We start from the raw sequence: 27855 nt of genomic DNA, 5'->3' as shown, positions 1-27855 counted from the left end.
TTTTCATCAAGAATTTATTGAATTAACGTTACTGTATATCAGTAACCATAAAAGTAACTTCAAAGTAACTTAGAGATTTGCACATCTTAATACACATTTGGAAAAGATAAAAACAGAATTTAAGGAAGACAAAGAAAAATAAAATAACTGACATGAACCACAAAACATGCCAGAATCTGTAATTTTCACATTCACTTAAGGCACAGATAGTAATCGTTATTAGGAACATATGTACAGTTTGCATTTACAGTGTATTGATACAGACGGGGGGTACAAGTCCCTTGGTATTGATATTTAATTATTGTGAGTTCACAAGAAAACTACAACATGATAATCACTCTTAATGTATACCAGTTGCCCATTATACAGGTCCTTCTTGACATTCAAATGGTCTGTAATCTTAAATATTCTGAAAGCAAGCAGTTGTTACTGTTATAATTGCAAGTAATTGGAACATTTAAAAACTGTAAAGACTAGGAGTTTCAAACACGTTCGACAAAAAGTAAATTTCCACAAGTAATAAAATACAGTATTTATTCTAATCTGCCATTTCTAATACAATCACCCCTGAATAGAAAACTGACAGATAAATGTGTTCTTTTGCTCTTTATTCTACTTTCCTTATTATGGTGTGAATTCTTTCAGCAACAGTTAATAAATAAAACAGCCCCACGTCTTTTGAGGCTCCGAACAAATTGAAAGTCTTTACAAAACGGATTCATAAAACGTATTGCTCACTTAACTTCATTTTAGCTTGTCAAACCTTCATTTGAGCCAGTAACCGAAGTCCTTCATCACAATACATAAGAGGCAAAAAGTACCACCTTCACCTTGAGATAGTTGCTGTGCTAGGAACCAGACATGAAGATGGTTTTCTCCTGTCTAGCCCACAGAATGTAGAGCTGCTTAATATCAGGGCTTGATAGATCCTGTCCAGAGTCATAAACATCAGCTTCATTATTTCTTCTGCAGTGACCTAAAGGAGATGTAACACTAATATTATTCTATTAACACACTTTGAATAAACTCATTTGACTAGTCACTTAGCTCGAGAAAGTAGTACACAAATATTGACATCGACAGGTGAAACTCAAAAAATGTGAATACCGTGCAAATGTTTATTTATTCCAGCAATTAGATTTATAAGGTGAAACTAATCAATGGCATTGGCTCATAACATGCAACTCAAAATATTTCAAGCCTCATTCTGGGGTAATTTTGATGATTATGTCTTACCTGAAATTGGAAAAACTCAGAATACTTTCAAAAACTGTAAACCATGATCATAAACATTATAACAAATGAAGGCTTGGCATATCTCACTTTGCATGAAATGAGTTCATATAACAGTAACATTGCCAACATAAATATACCTTTGATCATTATTCTATTTTATTGAGTTCCACCTGTTTTACGAAAGGGCTTCTTTTGTGGCGATGTAATGAAATTAATTCAGCCTCCTTGGCCAATTCAGTTTTGTTAGTAATTCTCCACAACAGCTCGTAAGGCAGCCTTGTTTACTTATCATGCTGCACTGTTGACTGATGAAGTTACTGTAGAGTGCATTTAAAAACATGTGCAAGTCATACACCTTACAATACCTACAGATTCACTTCTACATTATTATTATTATTATTATACACAACACATTGCACCCTGGATACTTCACCTGCCCGTTGAACACAAACCACAATCATGTGGCAGCATGTTTGTGGTCAATTTGTGTTTTGTAAGCCACATTTGAGATGCCATGTGTAAGGTAACATGGAAGCAGGGCAAGATCTAATGTTTTAGTTCATGCCAAAGGCCCCCTGAGCAGCTGAAGTAGCAGTGGATTGAAAGGTTCTGTTGGTCAGGACCCCAGTCGAGAACTCATGTTGGGCCTTGGTGAAGCTGGCTCCTGTACGTCTGTACTTGGAGTGGACCTTCAAGACAGGACAAGGATGAGGACAGAGTAGTTTGTATGTAAAGAATTAACAGAATAAAGTGCTTGTAAGTGACCTTTGGGTTTTTGGAGCTATATTACATTTTCACAGAAATGGTACATGCCTAAAAATGGCACGTCATCTTCAAGCAGCTCTAAAACAATTAGATTTTGGCATACCATTTTCAGCAGAACGACGCCCAGGATGGCGTTGACAGTGAAAAAGCCGGCCACGACCATCATGACCACGGCGACAGCCAAGTTCACCCGGATCATGCTGATGGATGAAATCCAGCCACTGTCAACAACGCAGACACACACACACAGTTCATGCTGGGAATGAATGCTGTGTTATAGTGAATATAAAACAAATATAGTGAACATTTGAGCTGGAATTCACCAGCAAATCTAGAAAGAGGATAATGGCAGGACGCTAAAAAGTGAAGAACGAGAAAAGAAAGGCAAACTTACAAAGCATAGCACCGCTCACAAGTTAGGACAACAGGAATCTGTCAAAGAGGAAATACTGTAGAAGCCAAAATACCACACAAGAAAACACACCATCCCGTACATACACACACAAAATACCAAAAGTACAAACACCAGCCACATTGGCATGATCCATGCACTTGACAACTGACCTGTTTCCCCACTTGGGGATCCCCACAGTCTGGATGATGTACACAGCCACTTGGAAGAAGAAGACAAAAAAGAAGAAAAAGAAGCTGAAGGAGCTGTCAGACCTAGAGAAGAAAGATGGACAACACAAATAATTTGAATACATATCAATGGCAGTTTTCAATAAAAGAGGATGTATGATCATTTTCATCTTTTCTGACTTATTATTTGTTAACATTTTAAGGTACTCGTTTTAATAAAAAAATATGAAAATAGATTAGTTCAGAGTTTGAGTATTAAACCATACTGATATTGATCAAATACGATATCAGCTTTTGTCATTTTGTAGTGTTGAATATTGGAAAAGTCTTGATCATTTCTCAAACTGAGTTTTTTCTTGGATCTCTTATAAGCGTTTGATACATTTCTTTTGTCAAAACACCAATGACATGGGCAGCAAAATGTGATCAGATGGTTTAGAGATTATTAGTAACATAGTACGAAATGTCTTATATCAAAGCAAGCAAAATTATACTATGAGGTATACCACAGTATTCTTTGTCCTTATTTGACATACTGCAACATTGTTTGAGATGTTTCATATTCTTCAGACTTTTTGCAGATACTCTAAATACAGAAAATATTCTTGAGAATGATTTCAAACTCTGCCATTCAAAGCGCCACCTCTGTTTTTATTTACTAATTCTAACTTTTATAATTAGTTTCTATTAACACAAATATCCAATGCATTTTTCAAAGGTTTTTTCTGCTATCAGATATTCATTCCTATTCAGTAAGTTCATAAGAACTGTCATTTCCCACTTAGTCATATACTTTTCATCAAATTACATGGTTCCTAACTTTGGAACTCCTTAACAGGGTCCCTTAAAGGAAAACTGCACTATTTGGGGATTTTTCCTATCACTTACAATCCCTATTTGAGAAGAGAACACACATTTCTCTCCTTTTTTGTGTATTTAAAATACAACTCGTACTAGGCAGCTAACAATGTAGCAAATGGGAGTCATCTATTCTATTCAACCATATTCCTATTACATTTCGTGAACTGCATGTTAACCAAGTATTAGCAACATTCTTATCACAAGAGCCAACGCCGAGTAATTATTTTTAGCTGTGCTTTGATTACAGCGAGGTAACTAGCTTAAGCAGCTATTGACATACTGAGTTTCTGCTCCATCGCCTGAGTTGATAAAAGTTGTCGCTAGATCATAAATCATGCCTCACACTTGGATAGTAGAAGGTTGTGGCCATAAGCCGAGAAATCAACTTAGACATTCAATTCAGCCCCGAAGACATTGCTAGGAATATCAGACAAGACGCTTGTTAGCTCCCTCTCGTTGAGGATTATGATTATTTATCAATGTATGTAATGTATATAATTTAATCGTGCTGTCATATTTGATGACAATAAAACGTTCCATCTATAAGGGTCTGTGTAATCTTGTGCTGAAAGATACAAATCTAATCAGTCGGCATCCCGTTGAGAGAAGACGCTGCACAGTAAGTGATTGTTTTATTCATAGTTCATAGTTTGTATTTCTTGTTCAGCAGTTCGCAGTACTGCTACATGATGCTTAATGTTTCACTATAGCATGATCTGCTTATCACTCAGCTTCTAAAACTTGTAGCTCATCCTCTTTATAATCAGGCTGAGATTTTTTGAGTACTTTAGGCGGAATAAATCGAATCACGATAAGCTACATTGTTAGCCACCTCTTACTAGTGTTTATTTATGATTTGGATCTACAAAGAAAGACGTGTGTTCTTGGCTCACATTTTTTGTGATGTCCCTTTCTGTGCAGAAGGAAATAGCTCTGTATTGATTTAAGGTTTTTGCAGCATTTCTGTACTCTTCCGAACTAAAGATTTCGACCATAATTCCAGATCTGTTTGCTGATACCACTGGCTTGAAACCAGCTCCTTGATAAAGGTGATTTAAGACTGCTATCGATTTCTTGCAAGACAAGCTAACCACATCTAAACTGTAAGCTTCAAAGCTGTCAAAACCTAAAACAACATGGGAAGAAAAAAGGCTTCTACCGCAACAAATACAGAGGAGGAGGATGTGGAAGAGGGTTCAGAATCAGGTAACCTCTAAGGAATAATAAGGATGTTACATGATAAGGGAGCCAAGCAGACAGAAGTGTTGACTAGGCTTGATAGACAGTGCGAGGACATGAAATACATGTCAAACAATATTATCGAAGTGAAGGAAAATACTGCTACATATTGTAAGGATACCGCAACACTTTGTAAACAAGCGGATGGACTGGAAGGAAAAGTGGTTGGACTAGAGGAGCAATTGAATGTTATCAAGAAGCAAAATTGCATTATATCTATGTGTCAGATTCAGGAAGTACAAGAGTCTGTCTACATGAACAATGTTATTACGACCGGCCTTCAAATAACATGCGTAGGATGAGTACCAAATCGGTAATTTTCTGGCAGACAGAAAATCCCTCTTTCAAAACAGTGCCATGTTTGCGTACTTGGGTTGCGTGTGACGTCACAGCGGTTTGCTGACTCAGCCGGCTTTCTGTCTTCCAGCACTTGAGGATCACTTTAGCAGATAATGTTGCAATTTTCAATGCCAACAGAGCAATCGACTCAAAAAAACACTCCAAATTAAGTTGTTTCCTAAAAATGCAATAGCTTAATGCTAATATACACACTTGCGCTAATGAAAACCACAACTAAGAGGCACATTACTATCAAACAGCTGGTGTGTAATAAGTACGATACTTACGGCATTAACACTTTCTGGGGCACAACACACAAAAAAACAACATACCATAAACTATACACTACTGGCATCTAACATCTTGGGCTTGCAACTGTAATTGCAACTTAATGTTATGCTTGCAAATGAGACTCTGAAATGTGAGAATGAAACAAGATACAGTATAACAACTGTACAGCCGTTATCGTTATCAGCTCATTTTTAAATGTTGCAATAAAAAATCTAGATTTTATTATCAAAAACAATTAATATTCATTAACACAAACAAAGGTACCGAAAATTGGTACCAATGAGTACCGATAGCGATTCCCAAAAGATGCATTACTATAAATCATCCACATCCTGCGTCACTAAAGATGCACGCCTAATGATGGAGCAGCTGATAACAAAGGAGAAGGACAAGATGCAACCAGGCTTCAACCACGCAACAGGTGGCCATATTTCTGTAATCAAACATGCATTCCAATGTCTAGCAGGAATAACACCGCACAAACAAAAACAAATGGGCTTTGCTGAAGCAGCAAGTCCAACTGAAAGGAACGGACCTCTAAAATCAATGATCATCTGACAAAACGCAACGCTGACATCTCCAAGAAGATTTACGAGTTGAGGAAGCAGGGGAAAATTCAGAACACTTATAGAGCGCCAGTTGTAGAATCTGCATCAAGTTAAATGAAGGATAGAAAGAAGTCACAGTAATTGTTGTAAAAGACATCAAGGAACTGGACGAATACTGAAGATGACATCATCTCGGCTACTAGGACATAGACGACTCAAAGACGTGTTGCAGCTGTAGCCAACAACTACAAAAATAACAACGGATTCTACAATATTAAGTAATACATAACATTCATTGTCTATCACCAATAAGTTATTACATATTATTTTTTTCCCCAAACACCTTCCCTTCTTTCAAACAGGAAGTGAATTTAATGTAACAATGTCAACGTTACTGTGTGGATGAACGATCAGTAACAGACATGGAGAAGGAGTAGGATTGAATATAAGCGATGCCCTACATTTTTTCAGATATGTTGAAATGTGAAAATATAACCACAAGTAACTTGTTAAACATGTCTGAAACAAATAAATCATAGACATAACATAGGGATTGTGAATGATAGACAAAATTCCAAAATAAGAGCAGTTCCCTTTTAGGCTTTATACAATGGAATTTAATTTAATTTCACAGTGCATATGAACAAAATAAAATGTGATGGTTGATGATCACTTAAGCATAGTTCCATTCAATTAAATGAACAATTTAAAGCATTTCACGAAGCTAGCTAAACAGGATGTACCTGAAGGCCTTGTAGACGGGTCTGTACCAGCAGACAAAGGACACAGGGGTGAAGAGGACGAACCAAAGGATGGACAGACCAAAGTCTACTCCATACTGAGCGTCGGCCGTGAAGTAGGCCAGGCAGGCCAGTACGTTGAGGAAAAGCGTAGAGCTGTGGACTGGAGACAAAGAACCAGTGACATGAAGTGCATGAACTATGATCGTGAATTGCAAGGATTTAAAACACTGTCAAATGTCAGTTAGTGGATGATGCTTTCAATTATTAAAAAAAAAAGAGAGATACGACTTGTGTTGTAGTATTCTAATGAATACTATGAGTGTGTGTAATCCCTTCTGTCTTGCATGTTGTACATACGGATTTAAGTAGAAATAAATACGCATGCGTTGAAGGTCATTAAACTAGATGAAGATTAGGCTTTGTTATTGAACTAATGGGATTTTAATAAACGATACATTACAAGAGAAATTATCCACATGAAGATATATTCAAATATACAGACAATGGCCACTTCATTAGGGATACTTGTAGAGCATAATCAGTCAATGTACAGTGCATCCGGAAAGTATCCACATCTCTTCACTTTTTCCATATATAGTTATGTTACAGCATTATTCCAAAATGGAATGTATTCATTTTGTCCTCAAAATTGTAATTGTGAAAATTGTTTTTTTTTTTTAATTTTACAATTTTTTAAAAAATTTATCATAAATAAAAAAAATTAAGAAATCACATGTACATAAATATTCACAGCCTTTGCTCAATACTTTGTTGAAACACCTTTGGCAGCAATTACAGCATCAAGTCTTTTTGAATATGATGCCACAAGCTTGGCACACCTATCTTTGGCCAATTTCCCCCATTTCTCTTTGCAGCACCTCTTAAACTCCATCAGGTTGGATGGGAAACATAGATTTTTTCCCCCCAGGATGTCTCTGTACATTACTGCATTCATATTTCCCTCTATCTTGAATAGTCTCCTAGTTCCTGCCACTGAAAAACATTCCCACAGCATGATTCTGCCACCAACATGCTTCACTGGATGGTATTGGCCTAGTGATGAGCGGTGCCTGGTTTCCTACAAAGAGTTCAATCTTTGTCTCATCAGACCAGAGTTTTTTGTGTCACATGGTCTAAAGGTCTTTTAGGTGCATTTTGGCAAACTTTTTACTAAGAAATGGCTTCCGTCTAACTATCATACCACACAGGCCTGATTATTGGCTTGCTGCAGAGATGGTTGTCCTTCTGGAAGGTTCTCCTCTCTCCACACAGGAATGCTGTATCTCTGACAGAGTGACCAACGGGTTCTTGGTCACCTCCTTGACTAGACTAAGATGAATGCAGCAATGTACAGAGACATCCTGGATGAAAGCCAACACTTACCATCCAATCTGATGCTGTTTGAAAGGGGTTGCAAAGAAGAATGGACAAAACAGCGCAAAGATCGGTGTGCCAAGCTTGTGGCATCGTATTCAAAACAACTTGAGGGTCTAATTGCTGCCAAAGGTGCATCAACAAAGTATTGAGCAAAGGCTGTGAATACTTATGTACATAAGCTTTATTATTTTATTTTTAATGAATGAACTAAATAAAAAAATAAAAAACTTTGTCATAAGGTATTGTCCGTAAAATTTTGAGGACAAAAATGAATGTATTCCATTTGGGAATAAGGCTGCAACATAACATTTGGAAAAAGTGAAGCGCTGTGAATACTTTGCGGTAGCACTGTAAATTAGAAAAAATCTGGTAATTCACAAACACTGACACACTTTGGTTTGAATACAGTGGTATAGTTATCTTTGTGGTTGCAATTACATTTGCAAACTGTATCTTTGCAAGCCTATTACTTGAATAAGGTACATGATGTGAGGATATGAAAAGGGCATAAATGTGCCCATTTATGTAGGCAATGGCATGTTTTAAATACACTTCTGGTCAAAAGTTTTAGAACACTTCCAATACTGTAAATTATAAACCACAATTTCAATACTGAACATCCTTTCCAGTCAAATTTTTGGACAACAACGTTTTTTTTTTTTTGCTTTTGTCTTTTTACAGTGTACACTAATTACAATGAATTAGAAATAAATCATGTAATAAATAAATCAGCACGTGATTTAAGTGTAGACTTTCAACTTTAAGCGCTGCGACAAAATAATGTAATTTACCATTTAGGAAATTCCTCAACAAGTACTGGACAGTTTTGAGTGTGCTCAAACACACTTAAACTATAACCACTATTTTAACACTTGAATTAAAATCATTTGCCGTAAATAAAGCCAGTGGACACACAAATTATGAACTTTGAACAAGATTAAAATATTTACAATGACATCAATTGAATCACTGAAAATTAAATGGATGTTATCTATACAATGTATCTGTAATTTCTAAATGGTAAATGCCACATTTTTGTCAAACCGCTTCATCAACGTTGAAACTCAACATTTCAATCACATAAAGATTTAATTCAAATCCATTGAGTCTGTGTAACAACAATGTGTGTACTGTAAATTATAAAAAACTGTCACTCTGAAATACTTCTGAACCTTACAATAGCTTACTTTACAACATTGATAGCAAAAGATTTTAAAGTCGAATTTCAATTTATACTACCATTCTAAGGATGTAACAATATGAACATTTCATATCACGTTATTGTGACCAAAATCATCACAGTTATTATTATCGGGGTATTGATGAATGTGCTCAAAAAGTACTTATACACAGTGACACACTGAAATCTTCATTGTTTTTAAAGTAAAAAAAAAAAAAAAAAAGTCACTCTTAGAAAGCCCACTATTTTGCATGTTTTATGTTGTCTTATGCTGCACTGATGCACATGTTCTGGTAGGCGTTACTACTCCTACTCTTTTCAGCCGTCCTTGAACACACCGTAAAAACTCCTCTGTGTCCTATTCTTCTGAATATACAGTATAACGATCATTCTGTTCTAAGAGAGCACAGCATTTTGGTTCAATGTGCACAACTGAATAGCTCAGTTACTCAGACAGCATTGTGTTTATACAGGTTTAGATTGCGGTATGTAATTTCTTTATGGGGAAAGACGTTGTATAATGAACATTGTATCTATGTTAGCATTTAAGCTAACGAGCTAGCGGCAATCCATCCGTAGGTTTTGATACATTGCTGTCAATCACAGTTTTGCAATAATTTTAAACGATAATACTAACCGCAGAGTTTTACCGCAGTTATCATTATTACTGTTTATCGTTCCACCCCAACACCACTTAAATGTTTAGACATACTTATTGCTACAAATGAGGTGTTCTAAAACGTTTGATCGGTCGTGTTTATAACACATTATTAACTAAGATTAACACAAGTGAAAGCAAAAAATCAATACGTGTCTCAGTATGTCTACTATATATTACAGAGAATGCTTCGGGGTAGTCACATGGAGGCGTACAAGATACTCACACATCCACAAGTAGTACATTCTCCTGCAGATCTTGCGGTATTCCTCTGGGATATCCTGTTCAAAGTCCTGGTAGAAACATGGCTTCACAGGGGAGAACTTGGGCAATGGAGGCCAATTGTTCTCTTTTACTAATGACGGTCAAAAGCAGAAAGCTGTGTTACCTTTTATTGATCGGCAAAACAACATGCTCACAATTAAAGTGACTTTTACCGCCAGTGTTCTGGGCTGTCCGGTTCTGAAGCTCCTGTTCCTTCCTTTCCAACTCTGCTGCTTTCCGATCCAGCTCCTGTTGCTGCTTGATCAGATTAGCTTGACCAGCAGCGGCGGCAGCAGACGCCTGATGGGCAATGGAGAGGATGCCGGTTCAGTGAGATATTTCCTACCGTCAGCCTTGAGATAATCCTTTATTAGACAAGCCGGATCAGTGTTTCTCAGCCTTTGGCTTTTAGCACGTAATGTTGAAAACTACGCCCATACGTAACACACGTGCTTTAGCTTTGTTTGCTAATTATAGCGGTTTGGCTACCTAACGTTAGGTACCATTGAATGTTTATTATATGTAACTAAAGATGACTGCTAATTGTTACAGTAGGTAGAATCGTATTATTGCCTCATTCCTGTGAGGATTCTGCATGTGACGGAAGCATTAAGGAGCGGGACTATCCAGGACTAACTGCAGTGTGCTCAAAAAACCACCAGATAGCATCTTTGAGCAGATAATACTGTATCATCTCTATCTTTTTTTATAACTTATCAGGTCGGTAGTGCATTCTTCACACATTCTTCACTCACACTTAAAGTGAAGGATGAGGCAAAAATACAACCTTGCCTACTGTACTTGCTTCTCTGGGACTGCTTTTGTGTATGTGCTTGCGCTCCCTGCCTGTACGTGCAGACAAGACAGGGGGAAGTGACAAGTCTGATAATAATGTAGTGTTCTTGTTAGGGATGTTCGATAATATCGGGATGCCGATATTATCGGCCGATAAATGCTTTAAAATGTAATATTGGAAATTATCGGTATCGGTTTCATAATTATCGGTATTGCTTTCTAAAAGTAAAATGTATGAGGTTTAAAACGCCGCTGTGTACACGGACGTAGGGAGAGGTACAGAGCGCCAATAAACCTTAAAGGCATTTCCTTTGCGTGCGTGCCGTCCGAGTCACATAATATCTACCGGCTGTTCTCATCACGAATTAATGCAAGGCATACTTGGTCAACAGCCATACAGGTCACACTGAGGGTGACCGTATAAACAAGTTTAACACTGTTACAAATATGCGCCACACTGTGAACCCACACCAAACAAGAATGACAAACACATTTCGGGAGAACATCCGCACCGTAACACAACATAAACACAACAGAACAAATACCCAGAATCCCTTGCAGTACTAACTCTTCCGGGACGCTACCCCCTACCCCCACCCACCTCATAGTCTCTCTCAGGGAGAGCATGTCTCAAATTCCAAGCTGCTGTTTGGATAGATAGATAGATAGATAGATAGATAGATAGATAGATAGATAGATAGATAGATAGATAGATAGATAGATAGATAGATAGATAGATAGATAGATAGATAGATAGATAGATAGATAGATAGATAGATAGATAGATAGATAGATAGATAGATAGATAGATAGATAGATAGATAGATAGATAGTACTTTATTGATTCCTTCAGGAGAGTTCCCTCAGGAAAATTAAAATTCCAGCAGCAGTGTACAGAATTGAGATCGAATTTAAAAAGTAAAAAGTAAATAATGGGGGTATAAATGGAAACAGAATAGAAAAATATTACATTACGAATAAAAATAAAAAGCAACAATGAGAATAAAAATATAACAGTAAAATAAGAATATAACAAGAGAAACTAGGCAGTAGTGACCATGTTATGAAAAAGTATTGCACTGTTATTGTTTTAAAGCATGTTAAAAAAAACAATGCACTTTGTGACTTCAATAATAAATATGGCAATGCCATGTTGGCATTTTTTTCCATAACTTGAGTTGATTTATTTTGGAAAACCTTGTTACATTGTTTAATGCATCCAGCGGGGCATCACAACAAAATTAAGCATAATTTTGTTCCACGACTGTATATATCGGTATTGGTTGATATCGGTATCGGTAATTAAGAGTTGGACAATATCGGATATCGGTAAAAAAAGCCATTATCGGACATCTCTAGTTCTTGTTATAGTTTTTGTTTAAAAATGTAACTCTGGAGCAAGTTCTGAACAGCCCCTTTGACCCTCAGAGGACAAAGGCAGACTTTTATGTTCTTTCAGTAAATTTGGTGTATTTTTGGCCATTATTTTTGTTGTGTTACTCAATTATAGATGATTTTTTTTCTAAGAGTTTTTTTTTTTCATGATACATTTTTATTTTTGATGTCCAATTCTTTAACAGCTATACGATAGATACACAGGCGAGTTATGTGACAATACCCCAAAGCTAAAGAGGGTATAACATATTGGAATTATTTTTTTATTTTTTTTTACTTTCTTTGCTTATAGTTTAAAGTAATTTGTATATTTTTTTAGTATGCATGAGTTATTTTTCTCATTTAAAACTAGTGATATTATCTAATCGAAGAGCCCTCAAAAGGGTTCAAATAAAATGTAAAAAAACATTACATGTTTGATATTTTTGTGTAAGAATAAAGTTTGAGAAATTGAAGCAAAAAAAGTAAAGACATTTTTTGTTTTTATTACCGATGAAAACTTTTCTGGTTGGCTTTGAAGATAATTAAAATGAATGTTCCCAGAGGGTTACTGAGCCATATTTTACATCGAAAAAATCTCCCCACTCATCTTTTGAATGGCAACAGGTGGTTCAACAGGTTAATTTAGGTTGAGACGGTGTAGCGGTATTACAAGTTATGCCAGTATATTTTAGAAAGATATACTACTGTATGTATTTGAGACAATTTTGCCATAAAAATAAATGTAATCATTAATGTCTTGACGCGGAAGTCTATCGAGACTCGGCAACACTCGGGGCAACACGTATTCATGACAGCAGCGTGGGGAGTTGCAACGCGAGAGAGATGGATGCACTTGAAAACGATGGAGTAGACATTTCTAACAAAATACAAACTTTGTGGAAATATATGTATGTTCCTTGTTGCAACAATGAAAAAAAAAGAAGCCAGAAATAATTAACTGTATATGAGCTTCCCAGTCACAACTACTTTGCTCAAGAAGCAATGCCAGAACAAATGTACACACAATCTAAAAGGGTGTTTACTGCAGTGGCATGTTCACCTGCCATAGAGCGTCCTGCAGTTGATAGCTTGGTGTTTCTGGCTTAAATTTTTGAGGACAAAAGGGTCTATTAAAATTGTTTAGCTAAAAAATACTATTGTTAAAGGTAAATTATCTACAAGTTTTTGTTATTACCAGGGGATTTGAGCATAGCGAAATGTTTAGTTTTTTTTTTAAAGAGGATTAAACATAATACTGTACTATTCTTTTATTATTTTCAAGGCTTTTAAAAATCTTTATGTGCATCTATCTACAGTGCGTTCGGAAAATATTCACAACACTTCAGTTTTTCCACAATTTGTTACAGCCTCATTCCAAAATGGATTAAATCCATTTTGTCCTCAAAATTCTACACACAATACCCCATAAAGACAACATTAACAATTAGTTTTAATTTTATTTTACAAACAACAACAAAAAAGCCTCAAGTCTTTTTGAATATGATGCCACAAGCTTGGGACACCTATCTTTGGGCAGTTTCTTCCATTCCTCTTTAACTATTACTCTTTGCAGCACCTCCAGGATGTGTCTGTACGTTGCTGCATTCATATTTCCCTCTATCTTGACTAGTCTCCCAGTTCCTTCTGCTAAAAAAACACCCTCACAACATGATGATTTACTGTACGAATGGTATTTGCCTGGCGATGAGCAGTGCCTGGTTTCCTCCAAACATGATACCTGGCATCTACGCCAATTAGTCCAATCTTTGTCCCATCAGACCAGAGAATTCTGTTTCTCATAAACTAAGAGTCTTTCAGGTGCTTTTTGGCAAACTTTTTACTGAGAAATGGCTTCCGTCTGGCCACTATACCATACAGGCTTGGTTGGTGGTTTACTGCAGAGATGGTTGTCTTTCTGGTAGTTTCTCTCCACAGAGGAATGCTGTAGCTCTGACAGAGAGACCAACAGGGTCTTGGTCACCTCCCTGACTAGACTACAGTAAGATGAATGCAGCAATGGTCATCCTGGGTGAAAACCAACGCTTTCTATCCAACCCGATGGCGCTTGAGAGGTGCTGCAGAGAGGAATAGCTATTCTGCCCAAAGATATGTGTGCCAAGCTTGTGGCATCGTATACAAAAAGACTTGAGGCTCTAGTTGCTGCCAAAGGTGCAGCTACAAAGTATTGAGCAAAGGTTGTAAATATTTCTGTACATGTGTTTTTTTATTTTTTTAATATTGAATATATTTGCAAATAAAAACTTTTCACTATGTCATTATGGGGTATTGTGTGTAGAAATTTGAGAACATAAATGGTATATTCCATTTTGGATAAGGCTGTGACATAACAAAATGTGGCAAAAGTAAAGCGCTGTGAACACTTTTCAGATGCACTGCATGCATTAAACGTTAGAATTTCTAGAAAATTACTAATGTTATTTGGTTCAATTAAAACAACGTAACATGCATATATGGGTTTGACTTTGTCTGAAATTCACTTTTGGAAAAAAAAAATATCGGGATATATATTGTATGTTGACATTCAGCCAAAATCGAAATATGAGTTTTGGTCCATATCGCCCAGTCCTAGGTTAATTATTTGCCTTCTGCCATCTAGTTGAGGAGCACTTGATTGTTCTGCCTGTCACTATGATAAATAGATTAACACAGCAATATTTGCCGTAAAAATCTATTTGACATCCTATCCAATAAGTGAAATGGAATCACAACGGAATAATTTATTTCTGGCAAAACAAATTGATACGGCGCTACCTGTTGTTACATCACCGTACAGTAGGTGGGGGAGTGCATCATAACTACGCTTCTTAGGACACCACATTCGCAGCAGGTCAAGTAGTAGGAATGTGCGTTGCTAACTTAATAACTTTGTTTGCTATATTTAGTGAGTATTCAGACACTTCTAGAAACACTACAAAGAGAAAAAGTGACTTGTGACAAATCCAGTGACATTTTAAGGTCTTATTGGACACTTTTGGGGACTGACATGTAAGTAACCTTACTGAGCAGCAGGTCCTGCTGTGGGCCCCTCCCTCAAATAAAAAGTACTCACAGATGATATTTGTTTGTGACATAAAATCATAACACAAAAAGAAACGACAGAAGAAGTTCATTTGTTTCCCGAAACATTATTGTTTTGCTTTCAATGTTTTTGTTTAATTTTTTAGTTTCTCCCCACTACAAATACATTGCAGTCCTGTGGGAGACACTGCACACTAATATTTGGATGTGGAGGTGGATGAGAGTCACTGAGCTAAGAAACGGTAAAAACAAAGCTGTCAGCTTGTGAGTTGGAAATTCAGAGTCACAACACGCACACAGGTGCACACAATGACCGGAATTAAATTTCACATCTGCTTATTTCCTTTACATCATGTGTGTCTCACTTGTGAACTCTGCTCCACGGAGGTTTGCAGGATGGCAGGTTGAGATGAAACAGATGAGATGGGGATGGTTGTGTCAGTGCTGTCCGTCTGTGGAACAAAAAGTTTTTTTTCTAAATGTGCATGATAAAGAAATGTAAAAGTTGTAATGACAAATGGTGCAGTCAAATGATAAATATGATTAATTACAGGTTACTACTCATGTGCACAATTTAAATTAACTTATTAAAAAGACAATATTTGCACAGACATTTTTTTTTGTCAGAATGCCAAACAGAATTATTTTTTAAATGTGTGGCTTGAATGCGTGCCATTCTTTTTGCTCAACATGTAACAGTTTTATCTAAAGTCCCATATAAGTTTATTTCAAAGTGAAATTTGCCAGCGAGCACACCAGTTTCATAATAGGGGTGCAATGAACTGTCGACAAAAATCTGACATAAATCCTTTTGGAGACAAATTCATTTGTTTTTACCAGTCAATGACGTCTTTGCTTGTTTTTCCATTTGCAAACAAATAGTGCCAGTCAAAGAAAGAGAAAAATGGCAGTGGCTAAGAGTGTTGGGAAAATTACTTTTAAAAATCGACGTCCCATTGGGATTGTGAGTTTTTCCTTGCCCTTATGTGGGCTCTGTACCGCGGATGTCGTTGTGGCTTGTGCAGCCCTTTGAGACACTTGTGATTTAGGGCTATATAAATAAACACTGATTGATTGATTGATTGATGAAAAAGTAATTATAGTTACTCGATTCCTTACCAAAAAAAAATTGTAATTACAAACGGAATTACGCTTAAATAAATGTAATTCATTAGTTCGAAAAGTAATTAATAAAAAAAAAAACCTCAAATATCTGGCATATGCAGTAGAGAGACGTTTCATGAGAGGAAAGAGTGTGTGAGTGTGCCTTTAAAAGGCGGTGCCTGGTATCAAGTGTGATGTCAGCAAAAGCGTGTTCAGAGCAGCATATTAGTTCAGCTGTGTTTGTGAGCTTAGCAGCGACAGTTTGCCGGCAGTGACGGCAGTTCTGCGAAACAAGGGTTAAGGGTTAGGGTTGCTGTCTTGTCTCCTTGTCAACAAATGGGGTATAGAAGGATTGCAAGCTTGCCACCTTAACCATTGATTTGCTGTTCATTATTCCCTCGTAGTAGTAGTCATAGTACTGTGTGTGTACTTAGCCAACATGTTTGCTGTGAGATGTGGCTTCTTCCTTTTTAATATCAAGTACATTTTAGTGTGGTTCTGGTTTTTGCTTTCGTTAGTAAAAAGTTAGTTCCTGCATTGAATTTGCTGACGCTGTCCTGTTGACATAAAACCACATCAAAAGTAACGTGCCACGTTAAGTCAAACATATGAGTAAAAGTTGTAACGTCCGTAAAAGTCGTTAATTTAATTACTTATGACTTTTAAAAGTAACACCATTCACGCCGCTATTATGTGACGTTGTTTTGCCCAACACTGATGGCTACTCGCAACAACAAAACATACGTTTCATCATGTCATATCATTAAGTATAGGAACATTTCACCATAAACACGTCAAATCGGAACTTGCTTTTCATGGCAGTATGTCTGTTATGCGGGAGCATTTAAAGTGTAGGCATGTCGGACATCTTGAGTATGCAATCTGCAAATCTCCTAGCTTGTTAGCTAGCTAGCTATTTTGACTGTCCTTTGTTTACATATACATTGATGCTTTGTTTTCATTAGCACTTGCCTGTCCTTGCTTTAAGATGGACAAACGTTTAACAGTGTTGTCACAGCCTAATGAGCAGCACAGTTACAGTACAAACAAATATTTCTGAATTAATTAGTCATCTTTATTGTCAGTGAGTACATTTATAAAAATATCTCATGCTGAATTTATGGCTAAACTAGAGCCAGTGAATGGGTGTAAGCTTCAGAATCCAATTAGTCAGCTAATCGCTAAGATAGTCAATTAGTTAGTCTGAATAGTTATTATTTATTATTGAAAAATTTCAGACGGTTTGTGGGGCCGCAAATGTGTCCTGACGGGTAATTGGATGTGAGGAGGAAGAAGGACTTAGTGTGTGTGTCGGTTTCTAAAGTGAATTCTTGAGTGTGATCCTCCCAAAATATTTCGTAGAAAACAATAAGACTTTAATGCTCCATGGACAGATTCATGTGCCTGTAAATTACACTGAAAAAAATGTTTAAATAAATGTATAACTTAAGTTTTGCAGCGCTAGACTTTCTTTCTTTGGTTGAAGAAGAGAGGCTCACCAATTCAGTTGTGGAGAATGGGTTGAATTCTCTAATGCCGCTGATGGCTCCTTGGGTGGCTTGAGTGACAGAAGCGTCCTGAAAAAAAAGTTAAACATGAAAATTTTACCCATTTTTGAGTGTTTGAAACATAATAATGTATATTACGGACTATAAAGGTGCACTTAAAATTCATTTTCTCAAAATTCGACAGTGCACCTTATAACCCGGTGCGCCTAATGTACGTAATAGTTCTGGTAGTGTTGACCAATTTCGAAGCAATTTTATTTGGTACATGGTGTAATGATAAGTGTGACCAGTAGATGGCAGTCACGCATAAGTGTGGATTGCAGGTTGACTGAAGCCTGTTCAATAAATGACAGGAGCAAGTACAAGTAAGCAAGCAGGACCAAAACTTTGATGCTTCATTGAAAATATACAACATTAGACGCGGCGCTCAAAAACCTTTCAAAATGTTTTTGTACGACTTTGGTAAGCTGCAAAGCCGCACCGCTTGATGGACTGTTGGCGTATTACGGTTATCGTAATGATGTAGATGTACTGTGCTTCAACATACGGGTATTATTGTGGTGTGTGTAAAATGGCACCTATTAGAAGATTTTATCTGGCGCTTTGTTTCGACCTATTACGCAAAATGTGTATTTGGGATCTGCACAAGTCCCGAAAAATGTGCGTGCTTACGCCATTGTAGTCCGCACCGTAGTCCATAAGCTTCTTCTTTTACTCTGTCCTTTTGTTGTGGGGCATTCATCCTAAACTGTTGCCATTTCTAATACAAAGTAGCGTACAGTTTTAACTTCTATCAGTCAGAAGACTCCCTATGGAAGTGCTACAAAAGACCGGTACGACAAAGATGACAGGGAGAAGACGCTGTCGAAGGTGAGCCACGTAAATAAGACTGCCCACAAAATGACGCATCCTGAAGAGATGGTCAGAAAGCGGCTTGAAGATGGTCTGTAAAACATAATCTATGCAACATTTTGACCAAAGAACCACCATTATATGCTATATAAATCACAAGGAAGTGTTTTAAATGTAGAAAAAAAAAATCACAATATTACCCCTATAATGCACCTTATATGAAAATAGACCTGAATAGACCTGCTCATCGGCAGTGCGCTTTATAATTTGGTGCGCCCTATGGTTCGAAACATACGGTAGTTTAATGATTCTCATAACTATTTATGTACTATAAATCGAATGGACATTGAGGTTTTAATTAGTGTGATTAAGTAACCCCCAGAAGCTAAGTTTAGTTTTTCTCGGTTGTCATCGGCATTTGAGTGACAGGCATGTTCTCCAATCAGAATTGTTGAGTCCCACGAAAACAAAAAGACAACGTCCAACCTAGTTTTCCCAACTGGTAAAAAATGCACTAGAATATGTTCAATATTTATTTAGGTAGGTCGTGAGTCATACCAAAGACTATAAAAATGGGACCCATTACCTCCCTGCTTGGCACTCAGCATCAAGGGCTGGAATTGGGGGTTAAATCACCAAAAATTATTCCCGGGCGCGGCCACCGCTGCTGCTCACTTCTCCCCTCACCTCCCAGGGGGTGAGGGTGATGGATCAAATGCAGACGTTAATCTCACCACACCTATTGTGTGTGTGACAATCATTGGTAATTTTTTTTATTTAGGTTACATTTTTGCTTACAGATATAAGAGTCCTTCCAATTACAATACACTTGTAAACTATTCTACAGTAATGAGAAAAAATAAAAGTTGATATCCTATTAAATGGTTACCAAGTTGCAATATTATTATATATTATGATTACATTACATTAGTTATTCTCAAGCTGTAGTTCGGGCTCCATCTAGTGGTATGCCAAAGAATTACCTAATTAAATATTGTAGTGACGTGACCGCAGCCCTTTTTAAAGGTTTATCAGCCTTCAATGCAAGTCGTTACAAAACAGACTACTCTTGGCCATATTCTAGGCCAAAATACACAAGACACAAACACAACCGTCTTACGCCGTCATTTCTGTCACACTGTTACATGTGGGAACCGATTGTTCTTTACATTCTCTGCTTATGTCCACCTTTTCCTAGCCTCGCGGCCAATCAACACGCAAAACACAAATCGTGGCAAAATATAATAAATACAGTTGTCGAAATAAAACCTCTGCCTCGTTTTTAATGATTACTTAGGCCCACTACACTGCCGTATTTTAATGTTGGTCGTTATGGCGGTACTTCGAGAGCCAAGTCTTTTCTGAGGTGATATTTGGTTAAAAAAAAAGTTTGAGAACCACTGCATTACATTATAAGCACTGTACAGTTTTTATTATTTCTTCAGTTTAAGAGCATGATGTAGACATGAGCTGATGAGTCTGTCTGCATAAAGCCACATTTAAAAAAAAGTACATTGTTGCATATTGTTCAAATGTGTGGCGCCTTGAGACAATAATGTGTTGATTGACAGCCCAAAAGTAACATGTCTTCCTTCACTCGTTATTTTCGTAGTTTTATGCATTTATATATAAAAAAAAAAAAAAAGAAAAAGAAAAAGGGGGTTAATCGCATTAAGGTTTTTTTTCAAAATCGTGCAGCCCTAGTGTATCACTGTTGGAGTTAACGCACTTGTTGTGTCTTTATAAGCATTGAAATAAGAAAGGACGCACATTTCCGGAAGTCCGGAATTTTTTTTTTTTTTACCGACCCTGCCTTCTCCGGGTCAAAACTGCGGTTTACTTGTTTTTTTTATCGATTATCACTTTCCGCCTGTGTTTTGTTTATATCTGCCGAGTCAAATTTCCATCCCCGTTTATTGCGTTTTCATTGGTCGACTTCAAAGTAATGAACTTTCCGGTACAATTTCTTAAATTTTGATTCGCCGAAAGTTTTATCATTCACAAATACTGCATTTCCGTTATTATGACTCCCGCATGTTATTGTTTTGGTCGTGGCGGGCAATAAACCCAAGAACTGAAGCTTCAATGAAAAGTGGCTTCAGGAGCCACTTTTCAGCAGATGGCTCACTTATGAAGATGGAAAGATGTTTTGCACGCCATGTAAACGGGCTAAGAAAAAGAACACTTTTACGACCGAGTGCACTGATTTTCAAAGATCCAGCCTCACCAGGCATCAAGAAACATCATGTTACACCTTTCCTGCTTGTCGGCTCCCAGACCGGGGTCGAGGAGCGCAGGGGAGACGTCCCCTCCAGGGCCGATATATTGTCGAGGGTAACACACTCCATTTTACCCGGCAGTGGGTCCCTACAGCTCCGCTCTTTGGTCGGAATGACAAGGCTGTCAATTTGTTACAAAGCCAAGCGGACATCCACCATGCTATTAACACTCCTGAACATGCTAGCGCTCCCTCTCCTAACTTGCCCACTCACTTACACATGTCACTCACCCCACATACCGCCATTCTTAAAGGGGAACACAGTTTATGGCCATCACAAAGCCAGAGATGAAATGCTAGAGGCATTGAGTGCCACCGTATTTAATGACATTGAAACTAACTTGCCAAATTCTAAGTTTGTTGGCATTATTTGCCTTGAAAGTGTAGATGTGGTGTTTTTAAACGACTGATGATCTACATACAGGTGAGAATATTCAATTACATTTGTCATATGCATGTATTCCCTGGCACACAACTATCATAATTTCATGACCGAAGCAAAACATTTTTTAGACTTTTATTCTGAAATAAATACACTTACAAAAATTTTGAAAAAAAATACCGGTAGCGGTGAAGTTTAGATCCATGAAGGAAAGAAGTGAATTTAGTTAATTTGACCTGCTGTTATACCCTGTCTCAAAGTGTTAACATGTGCTCAATGTTTCCTTACCATTATTGCTATGTTGTCTATTACCATTGTTGGTATTGTTCATTCTTCCTACATTGTTGATGTAAATTATTGTTACAGTGTAATAATTGTTACCTGTGGTAATGCCACCATGATACAACATTTGTATTATAATCCTTGAACAAAGTAATATTGAAACTCAATGTACTAATCACCGAATTGAGAACTGGGGGTGGGATTAAATAAATTATCTTCTTCCCACTCCCTTTCAGGCAAAACTGGATCATCATGCTTACATACTGTACATTACCTTTTGCATTATATTAATTTATATTATTATGTGTTGTCTACCTTGTACTTTTTTTTTTGTCATTGCCTGAAATAAATGATAACAATTAATGTTCATAACTGAATACATTTACATATGCATAAAAATGTGTTCTCTTTTGTATTATTATTAATGAATTGAGTAATGTTTATGACAAACTTTTTCCAAAACACAATATAGAATGTGAGATATAACAGGATAATGCATACATTTATCATTTGTTTTCAAAACGGTCACAAAAAAGTGGGACCCCAAAAAATGTACTGTGGGACCCCATTTTTATGACCTCGATGGGGTCCTTGGGACCCAGTGGTGTGCCGTCAGGGCCAGCAAGGCCTTCTCTGCTGGCCTAACATAACCAGAAATCATGATCATAATTAAATATAAAATTATTTTTTAATTTACTTTCCCTAAATATCTAAAAGTATTCATATTCTCTTCATGTCATATTATGCTCTTTCCAGTGCTGTTGTTTTTAGTTTTAGTTTGTATACAATCAGAATTCAGCTAGCTTATGTTGCCATGCTGTCCGAAATCTGCCAGACGCCTTCAGAATCAACAACGCGGGCGTCCATGCACTGTAAGTGAACGGACACATATAGTTGATAGACAGTTGCGATAGCCAATCAGATCACGAGTTGTTGTCAGTAAGGCCTTCTAGATGGCCTCACGTTGAACGTGACATTTACGTGTCCTGTGATTGGATACTCACCGGGACCGTTAGCAAATGAATTTGAGAACACAGAGTTGATAAACAGTTGCGATAACCAATCAGATCACAAGTTGTTGACAGTAGCTGTTCTGTTACAACTAAAAGTTGTAAACTCTTGTTGTTAAAGTGTGTCATGCTTGTCATTTAATTAACATTGTAGCTGAGATAGGCTCCCGCGCCCCCCGCGACCCCGAAGGGAATAAGCGGTAGAAAATGGATGGATGGATGTTACATGTGTATTTGTCGCCATCATGTGGTCAGGGCAGTTAATATATCTTTGAGAAGTGTGTACTTTGAATCAAACTTTATTGACCGGAAGTTGCGTAAGCCAAGTAGAGAAATTTACGGTATACGTTTTAATTGCTGATGCGTTTTAATTGATTTTTAAATGCGCCAAAAAATAAGGTGATTGAGGTGATTCAATGCCCAGTAGGGCGTAAATGTGTTCCTGTATAGTATTTCTGCAGCAATGATCATGTGGTGACATCAATTATGGTATTTTGAGAGGTAATTACTGAAGTCGGAGATCACTGAAGGCCTAGGTGGGAAACGCACGGCCCGCCACTGCTGGGACCTCATTTTGAAAATTCCTAGCACCAACACTGTGCATGTGTAATGACAATACATTTTATACATTCATACATTTTAATAAAATGGGGACATCATTTTAATTATTATGGATCAGTTTGTTCCAGAATAAAACAATTTCAAATGTATTAACTTGTGGCTGTGTAGCCCTTGATACACGTTCTTGAGGTTAAACCAAACACAGTTCCTTGGTAAATACACTATATTACCAAAAGTATTTGGCCACCTGCCTTTACTCACATATCATCAATCAATCAATCAATCAAGCAATGTTTATTTATATAGCCCTAAATCACAAGTGTCTCAAAGGGCTGCACAAGCCACAACGACATCCTCGGTTCAGAGCCCACATAAGGACAAGGAAAAACTCACAACCCAGTGGGATGTCAATGTGAATGACTATGAGAAACCTTGGAGAAGACCGCAGACGTGGGTTACCCACATCACTGTAATGATACATGGTATCATTACAGTGGATGTTAGGTGTAGATCCACCAATTTTGACACAGGTGAGCTACGGTGTGTAGTGAAGCATTTTTAGCTATTCCTCGTCCTGCAGGGATGATACTTGTAAGAAACGTACTTTATTTGTCGCCATGGAGGCGAGGATAAGTGATTTAGAAGTAGCTAAAACACTGCAGACTGTGGCTGGACGTTAGCCACCAGCTAGCTAGCCATGACTTAAAGCACCTCTTCCTGAGGGCGTTTCAGTGTTATAACTTCACCTCTCTAGGGGAGACCGGATGCAATGGACGTCGAGTGGGTTTAGCATAATATTGTGAAAGTCCAGTCTATAGTGGATCTAACATAATAGTGAGAGTCCAGTCCATAGTGAGGCCAGCAGGAGACCATACCGAGCGGAGACGGGTCAGCAGCGCAGAAATGTCCCCAACCGATGCACAGGCGAGCGGTCCACCCCGGGTCCCGACTATTTGAACTTGAAGTGCCATCCCATGGAATTGTCGAAAAAATGTTGGTATCCTGGAGCATTCAAAGTTTCTATCACTGGAACTAAGGGGCCAAGCCCAACTCCTGAAAAACAACCCCACACCATAATTCCTCCTCCACCAAATTTCACACTTGGCACAATGCAGTCCGAAATGTACCGTTCTCCTGGCAACCTCCAAACCCAGACTCGTCCATCAGATTGCTAGATGGAAAAGCGTGATTCATCACTCCAGCGAATGTGTCTCCACTGCTCTAGAGTCCAGTGTCGACGTGCTTTACACCACTACATCCCACGCTTTGCATTGGACTTGGTAATGTATGGCTTAGATACAGCTGATCGGCCATGGAAACCCATTCCATGAAGCTCTCTGCGTACTGTACGTGGGCTGATTGGAAGGTCACATGAAGTTTGGAGCTCTGTAGCAACTGACTGTGCAGAAAGTCTTTGCACTATGCCCTTCAGCATCCGCTGACCCCTCTCTGTCAGTTTACGTGGCCTACCACTTGGTGGCTGAGTTGCTGTTGTTCCCAAACTCTTCCATTTTCTTATAATAAAGTTGATTTTGGAATATTTAGGAGTGAGGAAATTTCACGACTGGATTTGTTGCACAGGTGGCATCCTATGACAGTTCCACGCTGGAAATCACTGAGAGCAACCCATTCTTTCACAAATGTTTGTAGAAACAGTCTCCATGCCTAAGTGCTTGACTTTATACACCTGATTCTCATCATTTGGATGGGTGGCCAAATACTTTTTGCAGTATAGTGTACTCACAAAAGTAGAGATGTCCAATATTATCGGACTGCCGATATTATCGGCCGATAAATGCTTTAAAATGTAATATCGGAAAATTATCGGTATCGGTTTCAAAAAGTAAAATTTACGACTTTTTAAAACGTCGCTGTGTACACGGACGTAGGGAGAAGTACAGAGCTGCAATAAACCTTAAAGGCACTGCCTTTGCGTGCCGGCCCACTGTTACAAATATGCGCCACATTGTGAACCCACACCAAACAAGAATGACAAACACATTTCGGGAGAACATCCGCACCGTAACACAACATAAACACAACAGAACAAATACCCAGAACCCCTTGCAGCACTAACTCTTCCGGGACGCTACAATATACACCCCCGCTAACCCCCCCCCACCCACCTCAACCCGGCCACCCTCCAACCACACCCACCTCAACCTCCTCGTGCTCTCTCAGGGAGAGCATGTCCCAAATTCCAAGCTGCTGTTTTGAGGCATGTTAAAAAAAATAATGCACATTGTGACTTCAATAATAAATATGGCAGTGCCATGTTGGCATTTTTTTTTTCATAACTTGAGTTGATTTATTTTGGAAAACCTTGTTACATTGTTTAATGCATCCAGCGGGGCATCACAACAAAATTAGGCATAATAATGTGTTAATTCCACGACTGTATATATATCGGTATCGGTTAGAGATGTCCGATAATATCGGCCTGCCGATATTATCGGCCGATAAATGCTTTAAAATTTAATATCGTAAATTATCGGTATCGGTTTTTTTATTATCTGTATCGGTTTTTTATTTTTTTATTAAATCAACAAAAAAAACACAAGATACACTTACAATTAGTGCACCAGCCCAAAAAACCTCCCTCCCCATTCACACTCATTCACACAAAAGGGTTGTTTCTTTCTGTTATCAATATTCTGGTTCCTACATTATATATCAATATATATCAATACAGTCTGCAAGGAATACAGTCTGTAAGCACACAAGATTGTGCGTGCTGCTGGTCCACTAATAGTACTAACTAGGGCTGCAACAACTAATCGATTAAAATCGATTATAAAAATAGTTGGCGATTAATTTAGTCATCGATTCGTTGGACCTATGCTATGCGCATGCGCAGAGGCAATTTTATTTGAATTAAAAAAAAAAAATTATTTTATTTTTTTATAAAACTTTATTTATAAACTGCAACATGTACAAACAGCTGAGAAACAATAATCAAAATAAGTATGGTGCCAGTATGCTGTTTTTTTTTCAATAAAATACTGGAAAGGATAGAAATGTAGTTTGTCTCTTTTATCCGATTATAAATCTATTAATCGAAGTAATAATCGACAGATTAATCGATTATCAAATTAATCGTTAGTTGCAGCCCTAGTTAGTACTACTAACCTTTAACAGTTAATTTTACTCATTTTCATTAATTACTAGTTTATATGTAACTGTTTTTATATTGTTTTACTTTCTTTTCAAGAAAATGTTTTTAATTTATTTATCTTATTTTTTTTTTCTTAAGAAAGGACCTTATCTTCACCATAACTGGTTGTCCAAATTAGGCATAATAATGTGTTTAATTCCACGACTGTATATATCAGTATCGGTTGATATCGGTACTGGTAATTAAAGAGTTGGACAATATCGGAATATCGGCAAAAAGCCATTGTCGGACATCCCTAGTATCGGTTGATATCGGTAATTAAGCGTTGGACAATATCGGGATATCGGCAAAAAAGCCATTATCGGACATCTCTATACAAAATAATATGCAACCCACACAAATGTAACATTACTGAGAGCAACACACACACAAAAACATGATATACACACACACACAAAACAGCACATGAACACACCAAACAGATGTTATTCATTCAAAATATTATTTATTTAACAAAAGTCTGTAGTTTGTTTAGAATTGGTGTTGCGGAAGAGTTGGCTAAACACCTGTTGTGACGATCACCTGTGCAGGTAAGAATAGCTATCAAAAAACATTTATAGTGTCTTTTCTTTACTGTCGCACGACATTTGCAGGACATGACACATGAAGTCAAACAATGTTACGTGTGTTCCAGCAGGAAATGTTGACGCCAAACCCAACAACCCACCTAACAGGTTTCAGTAGCTAGCTAGCTAGCTGGCTAGTACAGACTAAAAGACTCAAGTCGGTTGTCACATTGAAAAAGAAAAGAACACAACAAAGTCTCACCTGGAAAGGATTTACGTCCACGGGGTCTGCAAAAGGGTTGCTATCAAATTCCGACATTGTAGGGTTTGTTTATGTCTTGATAAACAGGACACCTTCTTGCTTCGCCCTGGCTGCAGCTGCTCCTGATGGCGCTGTGGGCTTCTGCGCATGCGTCACTCGACAGGTAGCCACGTCATAGCATGGTGACGCAAGCTCGAGTCGATTGATCGATGGTTCATATAAGTGACCGGTTTGCGAACAATGGGTTAGTTTTTGGTTAGGTCCAATAAGGCACTTTATAGGAATAAAACCAAACAAAAAAACTGAAAAAAACAGCAAAAAGGCACAATATAAAGGTAAAAAGTTGAAAGCGGATAACTAATAGCACAAAAGCTTTAGCATCTACGTAGGCTATATATAGATACTGTATATACATACTGTATCAGAATTAGAAATACTTTATTAATCCCTGGGGGAAATTCAGATTTTCAGCACAATACCATTCAAGAGCAGACATACATTACATGTATGTGACTGTGTAGGTATATATCAATCAATCAATCAATCAATCAATCAATGTTTATTTATATAGCCCTAAATCACAAAAGTCTCAAAGGGCTGCACAAGCCACAACGACATCCTCGGCACAGAGCCCACACAAG

At 37.6% G+C, this 27855-nt stretch overlaps 1 protein-coding gene across 1 annotated transcript; it reads right to left on the bottom strand.

The window, feature by feature from the left end:
* scamp2l (secretory carrier membrane protein 2, like) lies at positions 1-27391 on the bottom strand. Its single transcript, XM_062032267.1, has 9 exons — positions 27215-27391; positions 17898-17975; positions 15660-15746; positions 10257-10383; positions 10046-10174; positions 6605-6764; positions 2566-2667; positions 2105-2222; positions 1-1925 (listed from the first exon to the last, which is right to left on the bottom strand). Exons 1-9 carry the CDS (start codon positions 27269-27271, stop codon positions 1791-1793), a joined length of 993 nt encoding a protein of 330 aa, XP_061888251.1. The 5' UTR covers positions 27272-27391; the 3' UTR covers positions 1-1790.
* Positions 27392-27855: the final 464 nt, after the last annotated feature.

The sequence above is a fragment of the Entelurus aequoreus genome, linkage group LG02 (assembly GCF_033978785.1).
Source record: "Entelurus aequoreus isolate RoL-2023_Sb linkage group LG02, RoL_Eaeq_v1.1, whole genome shotgun sequence".
NCBI classification, from domain to species: domain Eukaryota; kingdom Metazoa; phylum Chordata; class Actinopteri; order Syngnathiformes; family Syngnathidae; genus Entelurus; species Entelurus aequoreus.
The sequence above is the reverse complement of the archived record's forward strand: the minus strand, read 5'-3'. Positions and strand labels throughout refer to the sequence as shown.